The sequence below is a fragment of the Eleutherodactylus coqui genome, chromosome 1 (assembly GCF_035609145.1).
Source record: "Eleutherodactylus coqui strain aEleCoq1 chromosome 1, aEleCoq1.hap1, whole genome shotgun sequence".
NCBI lineage: Eukaryota > Metazoa > Chordata > Amphibia > Anura > Eleutherodactylidae > Eleutherodactylus > Eleutherodactylus coqui.
This window is the reverse complement of record NC_089837.1, coordinates 266,390,331-266,415,561: the sequence shown is the minus strand read 5'-3', so window position 1 is coordinate 266,415,561 and position 25,231 is coordinate 266,390,331. Positions and strand designations below refer to the sequence as shown.

The 25,231-nt window shown below is 43.6% G+C and overlaps 1 protein-coding gene across 3 annotated transcripts in view; it reads right to left on the bottom strand.

Moving 5' to 3' along the window:
- Nucleotides 1-25,231, bottom strand: part of RRAGD (Ras related GTP binding D) — a 165,243-nt gene that overhangs the window by 8,162 nt on the left and 131,850 nt on the right. For all 3 annotated transcript variants that reach the window (XM_066608570.1, XM_066608578.1, XM_066608584.1), the window contains one exon: nt 2,329-2,471. In XM_066608570.1, the coding sequence (XP_066464667.1) occupies nt 2,329-2,471 (143 nt within the window). The remainder of the gene's footprint in view (nt 1-2,328; nt 2,472-25,231) is intronic.

Sequence of the window (25,231 nt, the reverse complement as noted above, 5' to 3'; positions counted from 1 at the left end):
AAGGGTAAAGTGCCAGACACTTAGCCAGGACTCCCTTGTGGGTCTCATTGAGCTCAATTGAAATCACTGAGCTCATTGCTGGGGCATAAAAAGTCGGCAAAGCCCTGCAATCAACATCAGAGAGCTGAGAAGTGAACACAACTCCTGTGTAAACTGTTGATCACCTTTGCTGAAAAGGCAGCTGCAAGTGGTTTTGTATCTCAGGAAGAGACTGTCCTGTCAGTACCTTGAGTGTTGCATTCCCGCATGTTATACGCTAACATCTGCAGCACAGATTAAAAGAATCCAGACAGGTACGCAGGGGTCCCTGGCCGGGCACAAGGTTGGATTCCGCTGCAGGATCCCGCATACGGAATCCAACCCAACCGTGTGCATTCAGCTTTAGCTACGTCCCTGGGCTCAAGCACTTATAAATTGGGGGTTGTGTCTGAATTTGTGACATATCCTTGTGCTTATTATTTTATTATTTATCTCCCAGAACATTTGTTCTGTTATGAGGTACTGGTGCATCTTGTCTCCACAAGAAATATGGGTGGAGACATGGGTTGGAAGTCCTGAGTTAGAGGATATGCCTAGGTGATGGCCAGAGCTGTGGATTGGCTGGTGCACACATACCTCCTGACATGCACCACCCATTCCCCTTGCTTACGTCACACATCTCCCAGCCAGACTCCCCACTCTCAGTGTACATGTCCACCCCGCCGACACAGCAGTACCAGCAGGTGGCCCCGCTGTAACTGTGTTCGCTGAGGTCCCTGCTGCTGGGTGTGGAGACACTGACAAGGGAGGACAGAGTATCCACAGGGGAGGACGGAGTATACAGTCTCAGCTACCCTGTGACACGGCCCTGCCAGGTCACACATGTCCCCTCTCTCCCAGCTAACCGGGAGAAGCTGTGGAGCCGGTGGTGGAGAAGCTGCGATGAGCGGCATGACAGAGGGGAGGAGAGGGACCACGGGGCCCACCTGCAGCGGCCGCAGGGGGAACGCTAGCGGAGCAGCGGTGTGAGCGCGGCATCGGAGCGGGGAGGAGAGTGACAGCATGGCCCACTGCAGCAGCCGCAGGGGAAATGGGAGTGGAGGAGAGGTATGAGCGCGGCACCAGAGCAGGGGAAGCAAGCGCAGAGGGAAGTCTTTGGCGTCGGGGGAAAGCAAGCGCAGATGGAAGTCCGCCGAGGACATGTGTGAGCTGCCAGGGCCATGTCACAGGGGGATGTGGGAGCTGAGGGGGGCGTTAACAAGGTGTTACCTGTCACTCTGCAGGTCTCCGCCCATATTTCTGATGGAGACAAGATGCACCAGTACCCTGTTATGAGTGGTGACAGCAAATGCTGTTAAAGTGGAACGATCAACAAATATCACCTCTCATGTCCTATGTTAGTAATTACATCCTCATGAAACAACCACTTAAAAGCATCTTTTATTAGAATCACACATTCTACCACACCAGAGTTGTTGCTCCTGGAAATCTATGTATGAATTGACCACTGCGAGTTACCATTTCGTCTATCAATAGGATGTATCCCCATCTAGTCTGACATGATCCACATTGATTGGACAGTGTCAGAGCATGAAGGGACATGTCCCATTGAAAAGGGAAATGGTGACAATCAATTGACTATTTATATTTTCCTTTGTACATCTTTTCTTGATTTCTTACTAGAAAGTTTTGAAGTTAATATCTGTAATTATAGTAAAATAATTATAAAATATTTTATACAAACTCTAAAATATAATATAATATTCCATATTATTGCTATAAACTACAATTTATATGAATTTAGTAAAACAAATAACATGTAAAGAATGATTTTACTTGCCACAGTCTTTTGCTAGAAAGGGCCATTGTTAAAGGACTTGTTCAGCACTTAGATATTAACCCTTTCCAATCCATTTTGTATCCTGGTTTTCCTAGAGGGTTTACTCTTTTTCTGCCGTTGTACAACTGCGCTATATGCTGGCTAAAGCCAGTACTACATGAAGTGACATGTTGGATTGGCTCTGACAGCAAAGAGGCTGACAATATATAGTAAGAGAACCCCGACGCACGTCTTCCAACAACGAAGCTTTACAGCCTTGAATCATAATGTCTTAAGACGTCAGACAGTGGATTAGAAAGGGTTAATAATATATCCTCTGGATAGGTCATCATTAGTTGATTTGTAGGGGTTCGCCATGCAGGACCCCCAACAATCAGATGTATGCTGGCCACTGACAATGTTTGGAGCAGGGAGCACGCAATTCTATACATTTGGCGGTGGCCCTGGTTGGCATTGCAGACACTGTTCCCATGGAATTGAATTATGGTCTTGCTCAGTGAAATATTTACCTTTTCTTTCAAAACTTTCTTCTCTCACAAAACATACAAGGGCCAGGAATTTAGTCACTTCTTTTAAATATAAAACTGTGGTATTGTTTAACCTTATAATTGCTAGTGATTCTTTATCATAAGGTGTCCCAACGCCTTTCAACCTAGTAACAAAAAAGGAAAAGATAAGCAAATTCGAAAAAAAACTGCAAGAAAGCAAAAATGCAATACAAGCATTAACAGGTGCGCCAGTATAAAACAACAATACTAGACTTTTGGAAGATGGAGAAATAGGAAGAAAAATCCTGGCGCAACCCCAGTGTAAAGGAAATAGGATGAAAAATGGAGGTATGAAGCTGAATAAAATGGAGAAACTTGTATCCCATACCCTGGGGAAGATATCTTTTTTACTAATATACCTCGATCAATTATTTTTTCCTCCCATGTTAAATGATCGTGCCAATATCACCCTTCCAGAAAAAAAAAATATATATATATATATAAAAATATTTTTTTTCTAGAAGGGTGATATATTTGCACGATATTAGTACTTCCTCAGTACTAGCTGGGGTTATACATCCAAAGAAAACAGAGTTCTTTAGATCGCGTCAATATCACCCTTCCAGAAAAAAAAATATAAGATTATTTTTTCCCTTTTCCTAACTCAGACTTATGTAAGATATCAGTTATACAAATAGATGTTTCCTCTGCTAACTTCTCCCTTTTCCATCAACATAGCCATAGGATGGCTTTCTTTTTGTAGGAAGAGTTGCATTTTAAGATTATCATTTAAATATACCATATAATTTACTGAAAAGCAATTCTATTTTTTGGGGGGAGGGGGAGGGCAATTTTGCTTTTATGCTTTTTTTCCCCTAAAGGGCAAGCTGTAGGACACCCTAGTCAGTGGCTTAAATGCTGCACGTCAGTATTGGACATGGCATTTAAGCAGTTGAATAGATTGAAGATAGCTTTGACCCCTGTCAGTGGCTGTCAGTTGTCAGAGACAGTTGATACCTACTTGGTATGAAGAGAGTACAGCACCTGAGCCCACTTCATACAATCCATTGTGACCCATCTATATATATAAAGCTGAAAGCCCTCACTGACTCACTCACTCACTCACTCACTCACTCGCCAAAAGTTCTCCAACTTCCCGATGTCGTAGAAACATGAAATTTGGCGCAAGCATAGATTATCTCCAAAATAAGAAAAGAAATTGGGTCCCAACTCGATTATTCAATTCTAGCGCAAAAGAATTGGCGTCGAAATTTAACGTACATAATCTAAATCACTCACTTCCCAATGTCATAGAAACGGGAAATTTGGCACGAGCATTGATTATGTCATAAAAAGGAAAAGTTAATGGGTCCCAACTCGATTATTCAATTCTATGCGCAAAAGAATTGGCGTCGAAATTTTACGTGCGGAATGTAATTTTCTCACTTTCCGGTGTCATAGAAACGGGAAATTTGGCACGAGCATTGATTATGTCATAAGTAGGAAAAGCTAATGGGTCCCAACTCCATTATTCAATTCTATGCACAAAAGAATTAGCGTCCAAATTTTACGTACGGAATCTAATTTTCTCACTTTCTGGTGTCATAGAAACATGAAATTTGACACGAGCATTGATTATGTCATAAATAGGAAAAGTTAATAGGTCCCAACTCCATTATTCAATTCTAGCGCAAAAGAATTGGCGTCGAAATTTTACGTGCAGAATGTAATTTCTTCACTTTCCAGTGTCATAGAAACAGGAAATTTGGCACAAGCATTGATTATGCCATAAATAGTAAAAGCTAATGGGTCCCAACTCCATTATTCAATTCTATGCGCAAAAGAATTAGCGTCCAAATTTTACGTACGGAATCTTATTTTCTCACATTCCGGTGTCATAGAAATGGGAAATTTGGCACGAGCATTGATTATGTCATAAATAGGAAAAGCTAATGGGTCTCAACTCGATTATTCAATTCTATGCGCAAAAGAATTAGCGTCCAAATTTTACGTGCGGAATGTAATTTTCTCACTTGCCGGTGTCATAGAAATGGGAAATTTGGCATGAGCATTGATTATGGCATAAATAGGAAAAGCTAATGGGTCCCAACTTGATTATTCAATTCTAGCGCAAAAGAATTGGCGTCGAAATTTTACGTGCGGAATGTAATTTTCTCACTTTCCGGTGTCATAGAAACGGGAAATTTGGCACGAGCATTGATTATGTCATAAATAGGAAAAGTTAATAGATCCCAACTTGATTATTCAATTCTAGCGCAAAAGAATTGGCGTCGAAATTTTACGTGCAGAATGTCATTTTCTCACTTTCCGGTGTCATAGAATGGGAAATTTGGCACGAGCATTGATTATGTCATAAGTAGGAAAAGCTAATGGGTCTCAACTCCATTATTCAATTCTATGCGCAAAAGAATTAGCATCCAAATTTTACGTGCGGAATGTAATTTTCTCACTTGCCGGTGTCATAGAAATGGGAAATTTGGCATGAGCATTGATTATGGCATAAATAGGAAAAGCTAATGGGTCCCAACTTGATTATTCAATTCTAGCGCAAAAGAATTGGCGTCGAAATTTTACGTGCGGAATGTAATTTTCTCACTTTCCGGTGTCATAGAAATGGGAAATTTGGCACGAGCATTGATTATGTCATAAATAGGAAAAGCTAATGGGTCCCAACTCGATTATTCAATTCTATGTGCAAAAGAATTAGCGTCCAAATTTTACGTGCGGAATGTAATTTTTTCACTTTCCAGTGTCATAGAAACAGGAAATTTGGCATGAGCATTGATTATGTCATAAATAGTAAAAGCTAATGGGTCCCAACTCCATTATTCATTTCTATGCGCAAAAGAATTAGCGTCCAAATTTTACGTACGGAATCTAATTTTCTCACTTTCCGGTGTCATAGAAACGGGAAATTTGGCACGAGCATTGATTGTGTCATAAATAGGAAAAGCTAATGGGTCCCAACTCGATTATTCAATTCTATGCGCAAAAGAATTAGCGTCCAAATTTTACGTGCGGAATGTAATTTTCTCACTTTCCGGTGTCATAGAAACGGGAAATTTGGCACGAGCATTGAATATGTCATAAATAGGAAAAGCTAATGAGTCCCAACTTGATTATTCAATTCTATGCGCAAAAGAATTAGCGTCCAAATTTTACGTACATAATCCAAATCTCTCACTTCCCAATGTCATAGAAACATGAAATTTGGCACAAGCATTGATTGTGTCATAAATATGAAAAGTTATAGGTCCCAACTCGATTATTCAATTCTAAGCGCAAAAGAATTAGTGTGCAAATTTTATGTACGTAATCTAATTCTCTCACTTCCTGATGTCATTTTATATGAAGGTAACGTCGCATGGTTACCTCCACGTGGTGTTTCCTGGGTAACGCAGAGAACTATGCAAAATGGTGAACATATGTTTTTCCTCAGTATCTCTAAAGTAACCACGACTTCATAAGATTTTCCGTGTGAACACCAGATAAACACCAGTACCAAATTAACTCGGTTGAAGCCGGGTATATCAGCTAGTGATAGATAAATATGTCATAGGTGATTGAGGTGTTAAAGTACATGTCTGAGAGAGAAAAACCATCGGCCAACTGTTACCATAGCCTCCAATGTTGCAAAAGGATATGTTTAATATGTGGGGGTTTTTTGCTGGAAAGTAAGAGAATGTATTGATTTTGTATTGTGACGTTTCATTTTTTACATTTTCATTTTTTCCACCCCCCTTTTAAAAAATCATTAATCTTTTATTTATCCATCAAAATAGATGTCTGAGGGCTTGTTTTTTGCGAGCCGAGTTGTATTTTTAATGGTACTATTTAATATGACATACAATGTAATAAAAATGTTTGAAAAATTCTAAGTGGAGTGAAATGGAGAAAAGTCTTTGAGTGTGTCTCGTTTCTGCGGCGTGTGCACTGCAACAAAAATGACATAACTTTATTTTATGGGTCAGTACGATTGCTCTCATAGCAAATTTATATAGTTTTTTTTTTGCTGTTCTATTTTTAAAGATATTTAATTTTTTTTATTTTCTGTCGTCTTATTCTGACCACAATAACTTGTTATTTTTCCGTCAATATAGTTTTGCGAGGGCTCATTTTGTGCGGGACTTACTGTAGTTTCCGTTGGTACCATTATTGAATACATACCGCTTTTTGATCGCTTTTTATTAAATTTTTTTTGTAGAAAGGGTGACCAAAAAAGCACAATTCTGGCGTTCTTTTTTTTTTTTTTTAGACGACGTTCACCGTGCGGGGTAAATTATGCATTACTTTGATAGATAAAAGTTTTGTGGATGCAGCGATACCAAATATGTATTTTTGTTTTATTATTTAAGTAGAAAGTATATCAGCGCCTCTTTACCTTATAGTACAAGCAATTGTGCAGTGAGTATTAGTAAGTACTCACCTGGTGCTCAGTGGAATTCTCAGGATCAAGAATCCAGTGGCACCCGATATTCCCGAAAGCTTTTAAACCACTTTGGATTCAAAATCCGAATGGTCGGAGAGACGTCTTCGGGATACAGTCTGCTCAAGGGCCGTGTAGTCAGATATAATGTATAATGAAAGGAAAAAATCCCCATGCTCAGGAACCCATAGGAATCAATAATAGACTCTACGGTCTATGAAATAATCTTTAATCTATGCGACGCGTTTCGGCAACATAATTCTTGCCTTTCTCAAGCATAAATATATATAAAATATTTATGCTTAAGAAAGGCAAGAATTATGTTGCCAAAACGCGTCGCATAGATTAAAGATTATTTCATAGACCGTAGAGTCTATTATTGATTCCTATGGGTTCCTGAGCGTGGGGATTTTTTCCTTTCATTATACATTATATCTGTTTTATTATTTAGATTATTTTATTATAAATATGGAAAAAAGTTTTTTTTAACTGATTGCTTTTTATTTTTTTAATAATTAGTAAATTTCTTTAAACTGATTTTTACTTTGTTTTTGAGTCCCCAGAGGGGACAAGAACATGCGATGCTTTGATCACTCCTGCAGTATGATGTAATGTCAGAGCATTACATTATACTGCGATCTGACAGGCATTCTATCAAGCCATGCTATAGGCATGGCTTGATAGGCATTCATGTGACAGCTCTGGGGCCTTTTTAAAGGGTTAACAGCTCTGATGAGCTGCGCAGCTTATATGAGCTGTTGCGGCCGGGTGTCGGCTGTAAGAAACAGCCAGCAGTCACGATGTATGGAGCAAGATAACCCCGCGATCCCTCTTCATACATACCCTGAAGCTGCAGGACATAACTGTACATCTTGATGGACTGTCTGTCAGATCACAGTATAATGTAATCTCACTTCTCCTGTGTCGCCCAATGTGTCTGTTCCACCACAGAGGTGTTCTTATTAATCCTCCCTGGGCATTGTGTCAGGAAAAGCCACTCTATTCTGCAGACTGCTTCTCTTACTCACAGCTTTCCAACTCACCATCAGACCTGATGCATTGTCAGGTTTACTGATTAGCGATTAGTGAAATAATCGGTTTCTGTCTATCAGGCCGATTTCACGAAAATCATTGCGAATCGGGATGGCCAATTCTGACTCCCATTACAAACAATGGAGTAAAATTCGGGTTCACCAATTTGCCCTCCATAATGTCCTCCTTCTGCAGCCAAAGCCTCCCAAATCACATGGGAATACAGTCACAAATCTAAGGAATACTGTGCTCTTCCCAAATATTGGTCAAAATTGTATAGGGGTCAATTGTAGCACACAGGTGTCACTGAAAACTAAAGAAGGCCTAGAGGGTTTCATAGGTCCAAAATTACTCCATTGAAGACAGCAGGTGTGCTGCTTGTTTTAAAAGCAATGTCCTAAATTCTACAAGGTGAACACAACACTCAAGCATGGACTTCCTGCTCCTCCTCAAAAAGAAAAGCAGTGGAGTTACCAAAAATTATTCAAAGGGAGACAGTAGGTATGGTGCTTGTTTTAAAAGCAAAGGACAAATTCTACCAGGTGAACAGAACAGCAAAACATAGGCCTTCCCCAAGGAAAAGCTGTGGAGCTACAGCTGTTTCTTGTGCTTTAGAATAGTTTAATTTTTGGAGAAGGGGGGCTGAGGAGAGAACAGACAAGCATGAATGTCCGATAACTTTTGGGGGTATGATGAAACGTGGACCACCACTTTCAGCTTCATTCCCCGACTCCAGGACATTAACCTAATATGCTGTTAAGGATATATAACGCCCTTGGCCATGCATGCTGGATCACGTGTCTGTGGTCAGGTGCACCATGCCTCTGACAACATTCTTCAATGCCAGCGATACATTATCACTCACATAACAATGCAGGGCAAGAACGGCTTTTTAGGCAAAAATGGTGACTGGGCATCTGGTACTGTGGGTTAGCACGGATCATCACGTTGTGGAAGGCATCTGTGGCCACTAGTCTGAAGGTCAGCATTTCAAATGCAAGCAGCTGTGCATTGCTTGCATTCAGGCTCTGGGCTCATGGATGGTTGGGGTGTTTTTTTTTTCCTTTCCATAGCTCGAGGATGGAGGGCTACTGACCTGGGACATGGAGTAGATGTCAATGTCGGTGAAGATGGTGATGGTTCAACTTCTTCGCTCCATCTCGCATTCTTGGCTCTGAAGCCTGCAGCTCAATCATAAATTGCAGAGGAGAGGCCTGAAGTAGACATCTACTTCTTCTACACAAAACCCCTTCTCTGTGCTAAGAGACTACTGCATGAACAAAGAGGGAGATGGAGGAAGAGGCAGTTACAACAGCAAAAGAGAGAGCAGGATGAGGCTGACTTTTTGTCCTCTGGCTCAGCTAGGCTCTCCAAGACTGCAGGTAACTGTTTTTACATATTGTGTTGAGTTACCGTAGATTACGTTCTTGCCGCATTTTGAACACTTACCACAGATCTTACAGATGACCAATCTTCTATCATCATGTGCAGTTTCAAAGGATGCCCAGGCTGCACGGATCCTGTGAGCAGCCCTAGCTGTGGGCCTGATATTGGTGCTGCAGTGACTAGTAGTAGCTGATGGTGATGATACCACCCTTATATTTGTCTGCAACACCTTACTCTCTGTCTTAGCATGGTGCTTCCCCGCAAAGTCTGCCTCATCCTCCCCCTAAGAGTTGCTATGATGACTCTCCCTGTCTGTCCATATTGAGTCAAGCACGTCATCATCTTCTACCTCCTCTTCCTCTTCATTGTCCTTTTCCTCCTCAGTGGACTCTATATCACAGTGAGCATTAGGACCTGGCACCTCCATTTACACATTGCCTGTGAAGAGCTGATCATAGGTGCTCTCCCACCCTATCTTTGGAGGAAAAAAAATGGTTGTGCATCAGTGCATTCAATGTCTTGGTTTTCTCCCTCTGGTTGATTGGACTGCCTGGCCGACATTCATGGCACTGAAGCATCAAACAGCTCATCAAACTGATCCATGTAGACTGCTTTGGAGGGTGCAGGGATTTTGACATTGGTTGAAGTAGAGAGGGGATGCTCATGGTCAACTGCTGCAGACTGACTGCTGTGTGCCTTTAACTGGGAGGAAGAGGAAGTGGTGGTACTTGAGACATGTTATGTCATCCACTGTACGACCTGTTCTGCGTGCTGTGGATGTAACACATGGACAGAACCACTTCTAAGACTTGGCTGCAGGCTTCATTTGCCACCGGCAGAATGTAGAGCTCTTGCCTCAGTGGGAGCTGCTTGAAGTGCCAACTTGGCCAGTCCTATACTACCTCTACCACCACTGACATGTCCCCTACGCCTTCTTCATGTTTTATAGTAACATAGTTCTAAAGTATGTAAAGCTGAAAAAAGATACATGTCCATCCAGTTCAGCCTATTACTCCAGAACGCAAGGAGGGACAGCGGGTGCCCACACCTTCTTCAAGGGAGTAGAGGGGGACACTACAGACAAGCATGGCAAACACCAGGTCTGAGTGGGCTAAACATGGGGTACAACAGTAAAGCACTAGAATGACCAGCAATCTCTCACAAGAGTTTGCTGATATTTATCTGCAGCAGACAAGGGGGATTGGCTGGTGGAGAATACCACACCCAGACAGCTCAATTAACCCCTAACTGTGAAGGTGTGTAGAATCTGTAGAACCACAGGTCCCAGAAGCACAAACTTAACACCTCCTTTCCTCTAGACACAAAGGATGCCCCCTTGTTACAGTCAGTCTTGGGTATAAACAGATCATTGGAAAGATCCCTGTATTGACACCTGATATATTTATACATGGTTATTAGGTTACCCCTCAGCTGTCTCTTTTCTAAACTAAATAATCACAATTTCGATAACCTCTATGGGTATTGTAGCCCATCCATTTTGTTTATTTCTTTAGTTGCCCGCCTTTGTACCCGCTCAAGCTCTGATAGATCTTTCTTGCGTACCGGTGCCCATAACTGTACACAATATTCCATGTGTGGTCTAACCAGTGGATGAACAATCTTCTCGTCATTCGCCCCCAGACCTCTTTTAATGAGCCTCATGATCCTATTTGCTTTGGCAGCAGCTGCCTGACACTGGTTGCTCCAGTTAAGCCTCCAGTTAAAGGGGTTGTCCCGCGCCGAAACGGGTTGTTTTTTTTTTTCAACCCCCCCGTTCGGCGCGAGACAACCCCGATGCAGGGACCTAAAGAAAGCTTACCGGAGCGCTTACCTTAATCCCCGCGCTCCGGTGACTTCTATACTTACCGGTGAAGATGGCCGCCGGGATCCTCTTCCTCCGTGGACCGCAGCTCTTCTGTGCGGTCCATTGCCGATTCCAGCCTCCTGATTGGCTGGAATCGGCACGTGACGGGGCGGAGCTACACGGAGCCGGCATCCTGCACGAGAGGCTCCATAGAAGAAAGCAGAAGACCCGGACTGCGCAAGCGCGGCTAATTTGACCATCAGAGGCCGAAAATTAGTCGGCACCATGGAGACGAGGACGCCAGCAACGGAGCAGGTAAGTATAAAACTTTTTATAACTTCTGTATGGCTCATAATTAATGCACAATGTATATTACAAAGTGCATTAATATGGCCATACAGAAGTGTATAGACCCACTTGCTGCCGCGGGACAACCCCTTTAACTAAAATCCCCAAGTCCTTCCATATTAGTGTGTCCAAGTGGTTTCCCATTTAGTGTAATTGTGACATGTATTTCCTCTGCCCAAGTTATACAGCTATTTTCCTTGAGCTACTTCAGGATGGCATTTCTTACAAGGCCTTCACACATTTTATCTACAATGGAAGTAAGACTTACCGACCTGTAGTTTCCAGGTTCACTTTTGACCCCTTTCCACATTAGCTATGCTTCCAATCCAGTAACATAGTATACTAGGCTGAATGAAGACAATGTCCATCTAGTTCAGCCTGTTTCTCCCCGCCACCCCCTCCTTGTTGATCCAGATGAAGGCAAAAAAAACTCAACAAGGCAGATGCCAATTTATATCCTATGGAGGAAAAAACTCCTTCCCGACTCCATAATGGCAGTCAGAATAATCCCTGGATCAACATTTGAGTTCTACCTAACTCCGAAACTCGGATCAACAACCCACTGGTCACCTAATGTCTATATCCTGTAATATCATAGTGTTCGAAAAAGTAGTCCAATCCCCTCCTAAACTCTACAGATTTTGGCATCACCACGTCCTTAGGCAGAGAGTTCCACGGATGCACTGCTCTTACGGTAAAGAACATCTTTCTGTGTGGTGTTGGTCACTATTGAGTCCTTAGCTATAAGAAACAATGGTCTGTCTATCACATTACTTAATTCCCTTAACCCCTTAAGGAACAGGGTGTTTTGGTCCCAAAGGATCACACACTTTTTAGATCATTTTATACTGACTTTTTTTTTCTGTTTTCTTAGTTTTATTTGCGGTAAAAAGCTAAACAAAAGATTTTTTTTTATTTGTAGTTGTTTGAGATTAAAATTAGTATATTTATTCTGAAATAAAGTATGGGAATGGGTTCCTCATTTTGTTTCAGACATTTTGATATGGCGATGATTTAGTTTTTTTGTGTCTGGGATGATTTAGTAAAATCCTACACTGAGCAGGGGGTTGGACATAACACTCTACCATTTTATGATTCTATGGTTGGTGTCAGTGTTGGATCATTTTCTTTTTTAAGTATATATTTTTATTTTATTTTGTAGTTTTTTTTTTTAACCTATTTTCGTAACTTTTTTTCTACTATCTATATTCCCCAAGACATAATATAAGACATCTGGGGGCCATTCAAATTGAAGAAAAATAAAGTCATACTTTCCACTGTAGCAGGGGCATCCATAGCAGTCCACGTTATGGGGGAAAATATCACCCTGTAGTGCCAATAGCCACTAACACAGCTGATCAATCACATACTGGAAGTAATACTTCCACTTTCACTTTTTTAGTACATTGCGCTCATTAAGCGCTATGTAGCTTGGAAAGAAGTAAAACGCGGTTAAAACCCTAGGTCTAAGCGCCATATGTTCACCGTACTTGGTCCCTAAGGAGTTAAAACCAGAATTGGGGGTTGGTGGAAGGGGTTGTATGCCATCAGGACCCAGTGATTTGTCTATTTTAATCTTTTTAAGACATCTCTGCACTTTTTCCTGGGTTAAACTGGTGACATTTACGGGAGAGTTTACATTATCACTTTGCATCTCTGCTGACATTTAATTTTTCTCTGAATACACTGGAGAAAAAAAACTATAAAAGATTTGCTTTTTCCTCATCACCCTCTACAATTTTTCCTACATTATTTATTAAAATGGACTAACACTTTCAGTATTAACCCCTTAATGACACTGCCCCCTTTTCTTTTTCCATTTGTGTTTTTTCCTACCCCCTTTTCTTTTTCCATTTTAGTTTTTTCCTACCCCCTTAAAAAAAAATCGTAACTCCTTTATTTATTACGTCACTGTATGAGGGCTTGTTTTTTGCAGGACGAGTTGTATTTTTAAATTGTGCCATTTACTGTACCAAATAATGTACTGAAAAACTTAAAAAAAATTCTAAGTAGAGTAAAATGAAAAAAAAACGTCATTCTGCCATCTTTCAGAGCATCTTGTTTCTACGGCGCATAAACTGGAACATGATATGTTTAATCTATCCATCAGTGCGATTAAAACGATACCAAACTTGTATAGTTTTTTTTTTTACTGTACTCTTTTTTATTCTTTACAAAGACATTTAATTTTTTTCAATTATTTTCTGCCGCCATCTTCTGCGCGCAATAACTTTTTTATTTTTCCATCGACATAGTTGTGTGATGACTTATTTTTTGCGGGATGTCCTGTAGTTTATGATAGTACCAATTTGGAATACATAAGACTTTTTGATCCCTTTTGTATTGCATTTTTTTCTGGAAGATAGGGTAACTGAAAAAGTGCATTTCTGGCATTCTTAATTTTTTTTTCGGACAACATTCACCGTGCAGGGAAAATAATGCACTACTTTGATAGATCGGACTTTTACAGATGCGGCGATACCAAATATGTATTTTTATTTTATGATTTAGATTTTTTAATTATAGATATGTCAAAAGGATGATTTAAACTTCTATAACTTTTTTTTTTTTTACAATTAATAAAACTTTATTGATCTTATTTTTACTTTTCTTTTAAACCCCTCTGGGGGACTACAACATGCAATGCTTTGATCTCTCCTGCAGTATGACGTAATGCTATAGCATTTTGTCATACTGCGATTTGACAGGCAGTCTATCAAGCCACCCCATGGGGATGGCTTAATAGGAAGACTGCTAAGGGGGGCCTTTCAGACAGCTCTGGGGCCTTTCAGAAGATATCTGCACGGCTCCCCCAATCTCACCACAAGGGGGCCGTATGGGACCCCCGAACAACGTTCGGGGGATTTAAATGCCGATGTGAGAATTGACAGCATCATTTAAAGGATTAATAGCCGTGATTTTTCCTTTTGCTTTGCTTAGATTCATTCAAAAACTGTGGGGTCAAAATATGTAGTACACACACAGATGGATTCATTAAGGGGTTTAGTTTTCAAAACAGGGTCATTTGTGGGGGTTCTCTATAGTTTTAGCAGCTCAAGGGCTTGCAATGAGGGCCTAAAACGCCTTCAAGCACAATTTCTGTTCTGAAAGCCACTGGCTGCTCTTTTCAGTTTGGGCCCCGTTGTGCATACAGACATAAGATTAGGGCCACAATGGGTATGTTTCTGAAAACAGGACACACAAGGGTATACATTATGCTGTGCAAATCATCATTTTCATGTGCACTATAGAAAAAAAAACTGTCCTTAAAATGACATATTTGCAAAAATATATAAATTTTATTTTTTCTCCTCTTAATTGCATTAACTCCTGAAAAGAAACAGTGGGGTCACACTACTCCTGACAACCCTTAGTGAATACATTGAGGTGTATATTTTTTTAAAAGGGGTCATTTGTGGGGGCATCTATTATTCTGACATCTATCAGCCTTTGCAATCTTGGCTTGGTGTAGGAAAACAAAATGTTCCTCAATATGTTAATAAATAATGTTAAATTTGTACGTCTAAAAAAACACTAAAGATTTTTCAATGCGCTTCCAGAATAAACTAAACAGATGGAAATACATATCTCATAAAAAATTGTACAGTATGTTTGCACATATTTGTCATATTGCGGTTGAAAATGTGAAAAAAAATATAATTTTTAAAAAACTTTTACCAATAATTATAGACAAATTCTATCGGTCTATTTTTACCATCTAAATTAAGTACAATATGTGATGAAAAAACAATGTCAGAATTCTTGGATATGCAAAACCTTTACTGAGTTATTCTATGTTAAAGTGACAGGTCAGATTTCCAAAATTTGGCCTGGTCATTAAGGCGCAAACAGGTTTGGTCACTAAGGGGTTAAACACAAAAATAATTGAAAAAAAGAGCAAATTGATCCATAAATCTTTCTTGGGGCTGGTGGAGGCTGAGGTCCAATGTTTTATCTATGGCATAGATTCTCCAGCCTAGTCAATTTTTGAGCCAAGGAAGATGAAGTCTTACATGCATTCTATGGCCTCATTGTCGATTTTGATTTGAATTTGGCCATTTTTTGCAGTTGTCATAATTTTCATCTTCTTTAAATTCAGGTAGAGGCCCATTTTTTCACTTTCAGTTTTAATCTTATATTTCAGCTGCTTCAGACCTGCTTCTGTTTCTGAAAGCAGCATTGTGTCAGCCTTATAACTGAGATTGTTGATGTTTCTTCCACCTATTTTCACCCCAATTTCCAATTTGTCTAGGTCCATTTTATGCATGATACTCATATGTAAAACTTTATAAAGATAGTTATGGGCAGCAGCAAAAGCTTTTATTACATAAGCAACTTCTAGCTTTGCTTGCAGCTAAAAAATATTGTGAAGTCGTATTGTAGTTGTATTGAATTTCTACCCCTAGAGGGCGTTGCTCAACAATTACTAGAGAAGGAAAATGCCTGACACATTTGCAGGGAAATGTATTTCTTAAAATCATATTACCAAAGGTTTACTCTATTGCTTTGTTTTATCTCTGGTCCCTATAGGGATGATAGCTCACTGAGCACAGTTTTATGAAGCATATTGCATAAGCTTTCAATGTTGCTGCTCATAGATTGCTACTCATTAGCATGGGTTGCAGTTGACTTTTGAGATTCAACAATCCTAAATGGAACCAAATGGTTGTAAATGGAAATCATATGTGATCTTAATAAGCACAGTTCAACTACAATTACATATACTCATAGTATCTCGGGTGGACAGCTGAAAAGACTGACCAGATTGACTTGCTATAGCTGCTGAGTTGCATGTTGTCTAGTCTGAGGCTAAATTCACATGGGCAAGTGCAATATTGGTTTGAGTTACTTGGGTCAATATCGCGCTTGTAAAAGTGCGATTTTCACTGCAAGTGCAATATAATTTGCAAGAAAATCGTATCGCATCGCTGAACATGTGATTTTCATGCCTATTTTTCACGCATTTCTGTGAGTTGCAAGATGCACAAAACTGCACTGGAATATAACCTGTGTGAATCCAGCCTTTAGAGTTGTTCTCTAATCAGGTGAGCACACTTTAAATGAGAACTTCAGTGAAAAGCAAATTTCCACTGTCATTATTCAAATTAACTAAATAATGAATGCAAGTTTTTGTGATTCTTTTCTATAAGATATTTTAAACATCTTCATATATAGGAAATACTACCCTTCATAATTTCTTGGTTCCTGGACTGATCTACAAGGTCTGTAACAGTCAGATCAGAAAGTTATAGGCTATCCTGGGGATATAAGATAACTTTCAATCATGACACAACTCCTTTAAGATTATCACAGAGACAGTCCGGCAGTACAACCTAAATCTGTGATGGCGAACCTATGACACGCGTGTCAGCACTGACACGCGTAGCCATAGTCGCTGACACGTGGCCGCTCACCCCGTTTGTGAATACTAGCAGGGGCCGTGGCTCCCCTGCTGGTATTCACTAACCAGCACTACTAGCAGCGCTGATCCCGGTGCACACTGTGATGTCAATGTGCAGCCGGGACCCTCCTTCCCCCGCTCCCGACGTTTCCTACCTGTTGGTTCCACGAGAGCGTCCTGGGGGAGGAGGTGTCCGGCAGCACACTAACGTCACAATGTGTGCCGGAGATCATCTCTGCTAGTGGCGCGCCGGGCACAGGAGGAGCAGAGCTTCCAGGATGTGGATGGGGTGGGTACGTGGGTCTCGGGGGGCACTGTCACTGCTGGAGGGGGCTGTCACTGCTGGGGGCCCGTTGTGGAGGTCAGTTACTGCTGAGGTGGCCACTGTGGGGGGCAGTTAATGCTGGGGGCCTCTGTGGGGGGCAGTTACTGCTGGGGGCCGCTGTCGCTGCTGGGAGCCTGATGTGGGGGGTAGTTAATGCTGTGGGCCGCTGTGGGGGGAAGTTACTGCTGGGGGGCTCTGTCGCTGCTGGGGGGCTGCTGTCACTGCTGGGGGCCACTGTGGGGGGCACTGTCACTGCTGGGGGCTGCTGTGTGGGGTAGTTAATGCTGGGGGCCGCTGTGGGGGGCAGTTACTGCTGGGGGCCCACTGTGGGGAGCACTGTTGCTGCTGGGGGTAGCTGTGGGGGGGCAGGTAATGCTGGGGGCCACTGTGGGGGGCAGTTACTGGTGGGGGGCGCTGTCACTGTTGGGGGGGGGGCGCTGTGGTGGGCGCTGTCGCTGCTGGGGGCTGCTGTGGTGGACGCTGTCGCTGCTGGGGGCTGCTGTGGAGGGAGCTGTCACTGCTGGGGGCTGCTGTGGAGGGTGCTGTCGCTGCTGGGGGCTGCTGTGGAGGGTGCTGTCGCTGCTGGGGGCCACTGTAGAGGGGGCGCTGTCGCTGCTGGGGGCTGCTGTAGGGGCCGCTGTCGCTGCTGGGGGTCACTGTCGCTGCTGGGGAGGTGCTGTGGAGGGCGCTGTCGTTGCTGGGGGCGCTGTCACTGCTGGGGCCGCTGTGGGGGGCACTGTCACTGCTGGGGCCGCTGTGGGGGGCAGCTGTCACTGCTGGGGCCGCTGTGGGGGGCACTGTCACTGCTGGGGCCGCTGTGGGGGGCAGCTGTCACTGCTGGGGGTTGCTGTGGGGGGCACTGTTACTGCTGGGGGCTCATCATTGCTGAGATAAGTGAGGAGGAGGCTGGGAGAGGCGATGGCCTGTTCTATGGGTGTTTTGGGTTTATTAAATACAGTTATACATTACAGTTATACATTTTTGTTATTTAAACAATATATATCGCGAATTTATGGTTTTTTTCTCGAAGTAACACACCGCCCGAGTTATGCTCGTTTTTTTTGCGAATTTTGACACACCGAGCTCAAAAGGTTGCCCATCACTGACCTAAATGCTTGCACTTAAATGGTCACTGACTTTTGAAATAACTTGTGCTTATGTAAAAAACAAAAATTAGGCTGGAAGCAAACCCTAGTTAAAGTCAGTCTATACTGCTCAGGTACGGTCCCTGATTAAGCCCAAAGTAGGTGCCCAGAACAGAGTTTGCTAATGCAGAACCAAATCAAAATAAATAAAAAACCTAGCAAATGCCTCCAGTCTACCTTAAAGGGGTTGTCCCGCGAAACAAAGTGGGGGTATACACTTCTGTATGGCCATATTAATGCACTTTGTAATGTACATTGTGCATTAATTATGAGCCATACAGAAGTTATTAACTTACCTGCTCCGTTGCTAGCGTCCTCGTCTCCATGGTGCCGTCTAATTTTCAGCGTCTAATCGCCCGATTAGACGCGCTTGCGCAGTCCGGTGTTCTCCGTGTTGAATGGGGCTGCTCGTGCTGGAGAGCTGCTCCTCGTAGCCCCGCCCCGTCACATGTGCCGATTCCAGCCAATCAGGAGGCTGGAATCGGCAATGGACCGCACAGAAGACCTGCGGTCCACCGAGGGTGAAGATCCCGGCGGCCATCTTCGCAAGGTAAGTAAGAAGTCACCGGAGCGCGGGGATTCGGGTAAGTACTATCCGGGTTTTTTTTTCAACACATGCATCGGGTTTGTCTCGCGCCGAACGGGGGGGCTATTGAAAAAAAAAAACGTTTCGGCGCGGGACAACCCCTTTAACTTACCAAACCTAAGGTTTTGGCTACCTGTTGTTCGTATCATTGCTATACTGGATAAGCTGGGTTGTTTTTGGACGGTAGTCTATCCGTTCCAATCTCTCAGTCCTGCGGTGTAAGGGGATACATTATAACTCCTTATCTTCCTACTCCCACCGTTGGAAAAGTTTTTAGTGGTGCCCGGAGTGTTCAGAGAGCAAACTCAAAAAAACAGTACAGAACATTCATCTCTATTTAAACTGTACTAGAGCTTCTCGATCACTATCTATGTACCACTCATAGAACGGGTTGACTATGGTTTTGTTAACCACAAATACTTTTTTGATTCTCTCTGTGGGGATATATATATTTTTTATTAGTTACTAGCTTACCCGTCGCGCGTTGCTGCGAAGACAGACAGACATACATTCATTCGTTTTTATATATCTAGATAACAACCAATCACAGCGCAGCTTTCATGTTACCTCAGTGGTATAATATATAACAACCAATCACAGCGCAGCTTTCATGTTACCTTAGCAGTATAAAATATAACAACCAATCACAGCGCAGCTTTCATGTTACCTCAGCAGTAAGAGAAATAACAACCAATCACAGCGCAACTTTCATTTTGCCTCAGCAATATAAAAAATAGCAACCAATCACAGCGCAGCTTTCATGTTACCTCTGCGGTATTATATATAGCAACCAATCACAGCGCAGCTTTCATGTTACCTCAGTGGTATAATATAAAACAACGAATCGCAGCACAGCTTTCATGCAACCTCAGTAGTATAAGAAGTAGCCACCAATCACAGCACAGCTTTCATGTTACCTCAGCAGTATAAGAAATAGCAACCAATCACAGCACAGCTTTCATTTTACCTCAGCATTCTCAATATCCAGCAATTGTCTTGCGAAACGTTCGGCGGATGCATCATTTTCTGGTTGAACACTCATCCCGTTGCTCGTAATGCCTTTTGCTTTCGTGCTTGAGATGGAAATCAAACGATCTTTGTCTGGGGGGCATAACTGTCGACGATGCTCGCACGCTCGCCACCTATCGTAGGATAGTTGTACTATGCCTATAATCTTCCCAGGAGTGTACTCAGCAACTTCCCAAAGTCTCATGGCAATTGGATGAATGGTGTAGTAATGCATAAAGGACAAACAGACAGACAGACATTCATTTATATATATCAGGAAGTGAGAGAATTAGATTCCGTACGTAAAATTTGGACGCTAATTGTTTTGCGCTTAGAATTGAATAATCGAGTTTGGACCCATTAGCATTTCCTATTTATGACATATTCAATGCCCGTGCCAAATTTCAAGTTTCTATGTGAGAAAATGACATTCCGTACGTAAAATTTGGACGCTAATTCTTTTGCGCCTAGAATTTAATAATCGAGTTTGGACCCATTAGCGTTTCCTATTTATGACATATTCAATGCCCGTGCCAAATTTCAAGTGTCTGTGAGAAAATTACATTCCGTACGTAAACTTTGGACGCTAATTCTTTGGCGCATAGAATTGAATAATCGAGTTGGGACCCATTAGCTTTTCCTATTTATGACATATTCAATGCCTGTGCCAAATTTCAAGTTTCTATGTGAGAAAATTACATTCCGTACGTAAAATCTGGACGCTAATTCTTTGGCGCAAAGAATTGAATAATCAAGTTGGGACCCATTAGCGTTTTCTATTTATGACATATTCAATGCCCGTGCCAAATTTCAAGTTTCTATGTGAGAAAATTACATTCCGTACGTAAAATTTGGACGCTAATTCTTTTGCGCATAGAATTAAATAATCGAGTTGGGACCCATTAGCTTTTCCTATTTATGACATAATCAATGCTCGTGCCAAATTTCAAGTTTCTATGACATTGGGAAGCGAGAAAATTAGATTCCGTACGTAAAATTTGGACGCTAATTCTTTGGCGTTTACAATTGAATAATCGAGTTGGGACCCATTAACTTTCCTATTTATGACATAATCAATGCTTGTGCCAAATTTCAAGTTTCCATGACATTGGGAAGCGAGAAAATTAGATTCCGTACGTAAAATTTGGACGCTAATTCTTTGGCGCTTAGAATTGAATAATCGAGCTGGAATCCATTACCTTTTCCTATTTATGACATGATCAATGCTCGTGCCAAATTTCATGTTTCTACAGCATCGGGAAGTGAGAGAATTAGTGGCAATGATGGAAATCGAACGATCTACGTGGGGGGGTCGTAACTGTCGACGCACGCACGCGCGCCATTTATCATAGCATAAATGTACTATGCCTATAATCTTCCCAGGAGTGTACTCAACAACTTCCCAAAGTTTCATGGCGATCGGATGAATGGTGTAGTAGCGCATAAAGGACAAACAGACACGCACGCATACATTCAATTTTATATATATAGATTATTAAAAGTTATATTTTAAATAGGAGTCAAACCAGTGAATACGTTGTTACAATAAAGTGATTCCCATGCAGCTGTGATACCTTTTTTAAAGATACAGCTCGCTGTTGCTTAAATTGTAAAAAACTTTTAAACATAACCTTTTGGGCCGCAGAAAAATTGGCTGTTTAGCATGATGACATGCTGTTTTAGGAGGAGGAGGAGTAATAATATCCGAGAGTGATTGACGAAGCTAATTCCCCCTTTTTTTGTGTGATAGAGGATGCATTTTTCTCCTGTTGCAGCGAAAAAAATCATTAGGTTCTGCTGCTTTCCACTGGTGGAGAAGAGAAGTCTGGGGAAATCCAGCATTTGTTCATCTTTGAGTGTAAGCATGTCGGCGCTGGCAGTTGACAGGCAGATACGCTTATCCGTGATGATTTCCCCAGCTGCACTAAACACCCTCTCTGACAAGACGCTAGTGGCGTGGAGCGCAAGTTCGTGCCACATGTCCAGCTTTGACACCCAATAGTTGTATGGAGCAGAGGCATCACGGAGGGCGGTGGTACAATCGGCTACGTACTCCCTCACCATCTTTTTACAGTGCTCCCTCCAACGCAGCCTTGACTAGGGAATGGTGACACAGTCTTGCTGGGGAGCCATAAAACTGGCAAAGGCCTTGGAGAGTGTTCCCCTGCCTGCGCTGGACATGCTGCCTGATCCCCGCACCTCCCCTGCTAGTTGGCACTCAGAACTGTGTCTTCTGCCACTAGCGCTGTCAGATGGGCCCTGTGGTATTGCATCACTCTCGTACCCCTTTCCTCTTCGGGAAAGGTTCTCCTTATACCATGGGTCTAGAAGGGTGTACACCCAGTAATCTGTGTTGGCCAGAATGCGTTTAACGCGCAGGTTACGGGAAAGGTAGCCTAACATGAAGCCAGCCATGTGTGCCAGGGACCTAGTACGCAACACATCGCTGCCCTCACTAGGAGGGTGACTTTCAGGATCCTCCTCCTCTTCAGCCCATACATGCTGAACAGATGAGAGGCAAGCAGCATGGGTACCCTCTGCAATGTGGCCAGCAGTCTCTTCGCCCTCCTCCTCCTCCTCCAAAACGCGCTGAGATATAGACATGAGGGTGGTCTGGTTATCAAGTGACATACTGTCATACCGTCTCCTGTTCCAACCACAAAGCGTCGGCCTTTATGCTTAGCAGCGAACTTCTCAGCAGGCACAGCAGCAGGATGGTAATGCTAATGATGGCCGCATCGCCGCTCACCACTTGGGTAGACTCCTGAAAGTTTCCGAGGACCTGGCAGATGTCTGCCATCCATGCCCACTCCTCAGTAAAGAATTGCGGAGGCTGACTACCACTCCGCCGCCCATGTTGCAGCTGGTATTCCACTATTGCTCTACGCTGCTCGTACAGCCTAGCCAAGATGTGCAGCGTAGAATTCCAGCGTGTGGGCATGTCGCACAGCAGACAGTGCTCTGGCAGCTGAAACCAACGTTGTAGGGTCCTCAGGGTGGCAGCGTCCGTGGTGGACTTGCGGAAATGTGCGCAGACGCGGCGCACCTTGCCGAGCAGGTCAGACAAGTGGGGGTAGTTTTTCAGAAACCGCTGAACCACCAGATTGAAGACGTAGGCCAGGCATGGAATGTGTGTGAGGCCGTTGTCACACATGATCATGCCCGATTGGAGGCTCAGCGGCGAAAGCCCAGAGGTCGGTCTGCTCTGTCAGACCCTCCAACAGTTCAGGGGCCATGTGCCTCTTGTGACCTACGCTGATTAGTATCAGCACGGCTTGCTGGTGCTTGCCCACCGCTGTGCTGCCGCGCCGCACACTACAGACTGCTGGTGACGTGCTCACACGTCTTAATTAAGAGGTGGAGGTGGAGGTGGTGGAGGTGGTGGAGGAGGAGGAGGGGGGGAGGGTTGGAGGAGGTGGTATGATACGCCACAGATACCAGCACTGAGGTAGGACCCGCTATTCTGAGTGTGGGTAGGAAATGAGCGGTCCCAGGCTCTGACTCAGTCCCAGCCTCCACCAAGTTCACCCAATGTGCCGTCAGGGAGTTATAGTGTCCCTGCCCGCCAGTACTTGTCCACATATCTGTGGTTAAATAGACCTTCCCAGTAACCGCCTTGGTGAGGGCACGATTTATGTTGCGGGAGACTTGCTGGTGTAGGGCGGGGACGGCACTGTGAAAAATAGTGGCGACTGGGGACCGAGTATCGCGGGACCGTCGCCACCATCATGTTTTTGAAAGCCTCCGTTTCCACAAGCCTGTATGGTAGCATCTCCAGACTGATTAATTTGGCAATGTGCACGTTTAAAGCTTGTGCATGTGGGTGGGTGGCGGCATATTTACGCTTTTGCTCCAACGCTTGTGTTAGCGTCAGCTGAACGCTGCGCAGAGAGTCATTGCTGGATGGAGTGAGGACTGTGGAGGTGAGGGTATTGGTGCAGGCCGGGAGGCACTCGTGCCTGCGTCCTGGGAGGGGGATTGGATCTGTGTGCCAGGTTGGGGCACAGGGGAAGAGGCAGTGGTGTGACCCGGAGGCAGTGAATGGCCTTCGTCCAACCTTGTGGGGTGCTTGGCCATCATATGCCTGCTTATGCTGGTGGTCGTGAGGCTGGTAGTGGTGGCTCCCCGGCTGATCTTGGTGCGACACAGGTTGCACACCACAGTTCATCGGTCGTCTGCACTCTCACTAAAAAACATCCACACTTCTGAACACCTAGCCCTCTGCACAGAGGCTCGTCGTGAGGGGGTGCTTTGGAAAACAGTAGGGGGATTCTTCGCTCTGGCCCTGCCTCTACCCCTGGCCACTCCACTGCCTCTTCCAACCTGTCCTGCTGCTGCACTTGCCTCCCCCTCTGAAGCCCTGTCCTCAGTAGGCTTAGCAAGCCAGGTGGGGTCAGTCACCTCATCGTCCAGCAGATCTTCCTCCGAATCCTCTGTACGCTCCTCCCTCGGACTTACTGCCCTTACTACTACCTCACTGACAGACAACTGTGTCTCATCATCCTCATCCACAAAAAGCTCTTGAGACAGTTGCCGGAAGTCCCCAGCCTCATCATCCAGACTCCTGGAACTTTCCAAAGGTTGGGCATTGGTCACGACAAACTCCTCAGGTGAGAGAGAAACCGTTTTTTCCCACTCAGGGCAGGGACCCGAGAACAGTTCCTGGGAGTCTGCCTGCTCAGAATGTCATTTTCATGGAGTGAGGAGGCTGGGAGGAAGGAAGAGCAGACAGAGGATTCAGAGTTGCAGTCCCTAGTCCGGGAGGAGTGGACTGCATAGAAGACTGGGTGGTCGATACACTGCTGGATGCATTTTCTGCCATCCATGACAGGACCTGCTCGCACTGCTCTGTTTGTAATAAAGGTCTACCACGCGGACCCGAAAATTGTGATATGAATCTGAGGAGCCCAGAAACTTGCCTCTCTCCTAATCCCTCAGCAGCCAGCTGTGATTCACCACGCCCAGGAAATCGGCCTGTGCCCATACCCTCACTTGGAAGCCCGCGTCCACGTCCTCGATCCTTACGTCTACTCCTCATCATGGCGGATTAAGGATAGAGCAGGGCCCAAATAAATTACCCCACTGTACAGCGCTGACAACTGTGGCTAATTCACCGCACACAGAGACTTGTAGATAGCGGAGGCTCTATGCTGTGACTTGAAAAAATTAACCCGCTGTCTTGCGCTGATACCTAGTGGTAATTTACTGCTCACAGAGACTTGTAGATAAGAGAGGCTGTATGGAGTGGGAGAAGACTCTAAAGCCAGTGGATAGTGCTGGTAACTGCGGCTATCTCAACCCCTCCCCCCCCCCCCCCCCAAGGAAAGGGTATGGTGAGACGCTCTACACAGTGGCAGAGCTGAAATACTTTGCAGTGGTCTAGGATATATTAGAGTACTGTTTCATGGTGAAACCTCTGTCTAATGCACTGCAGACATAGAA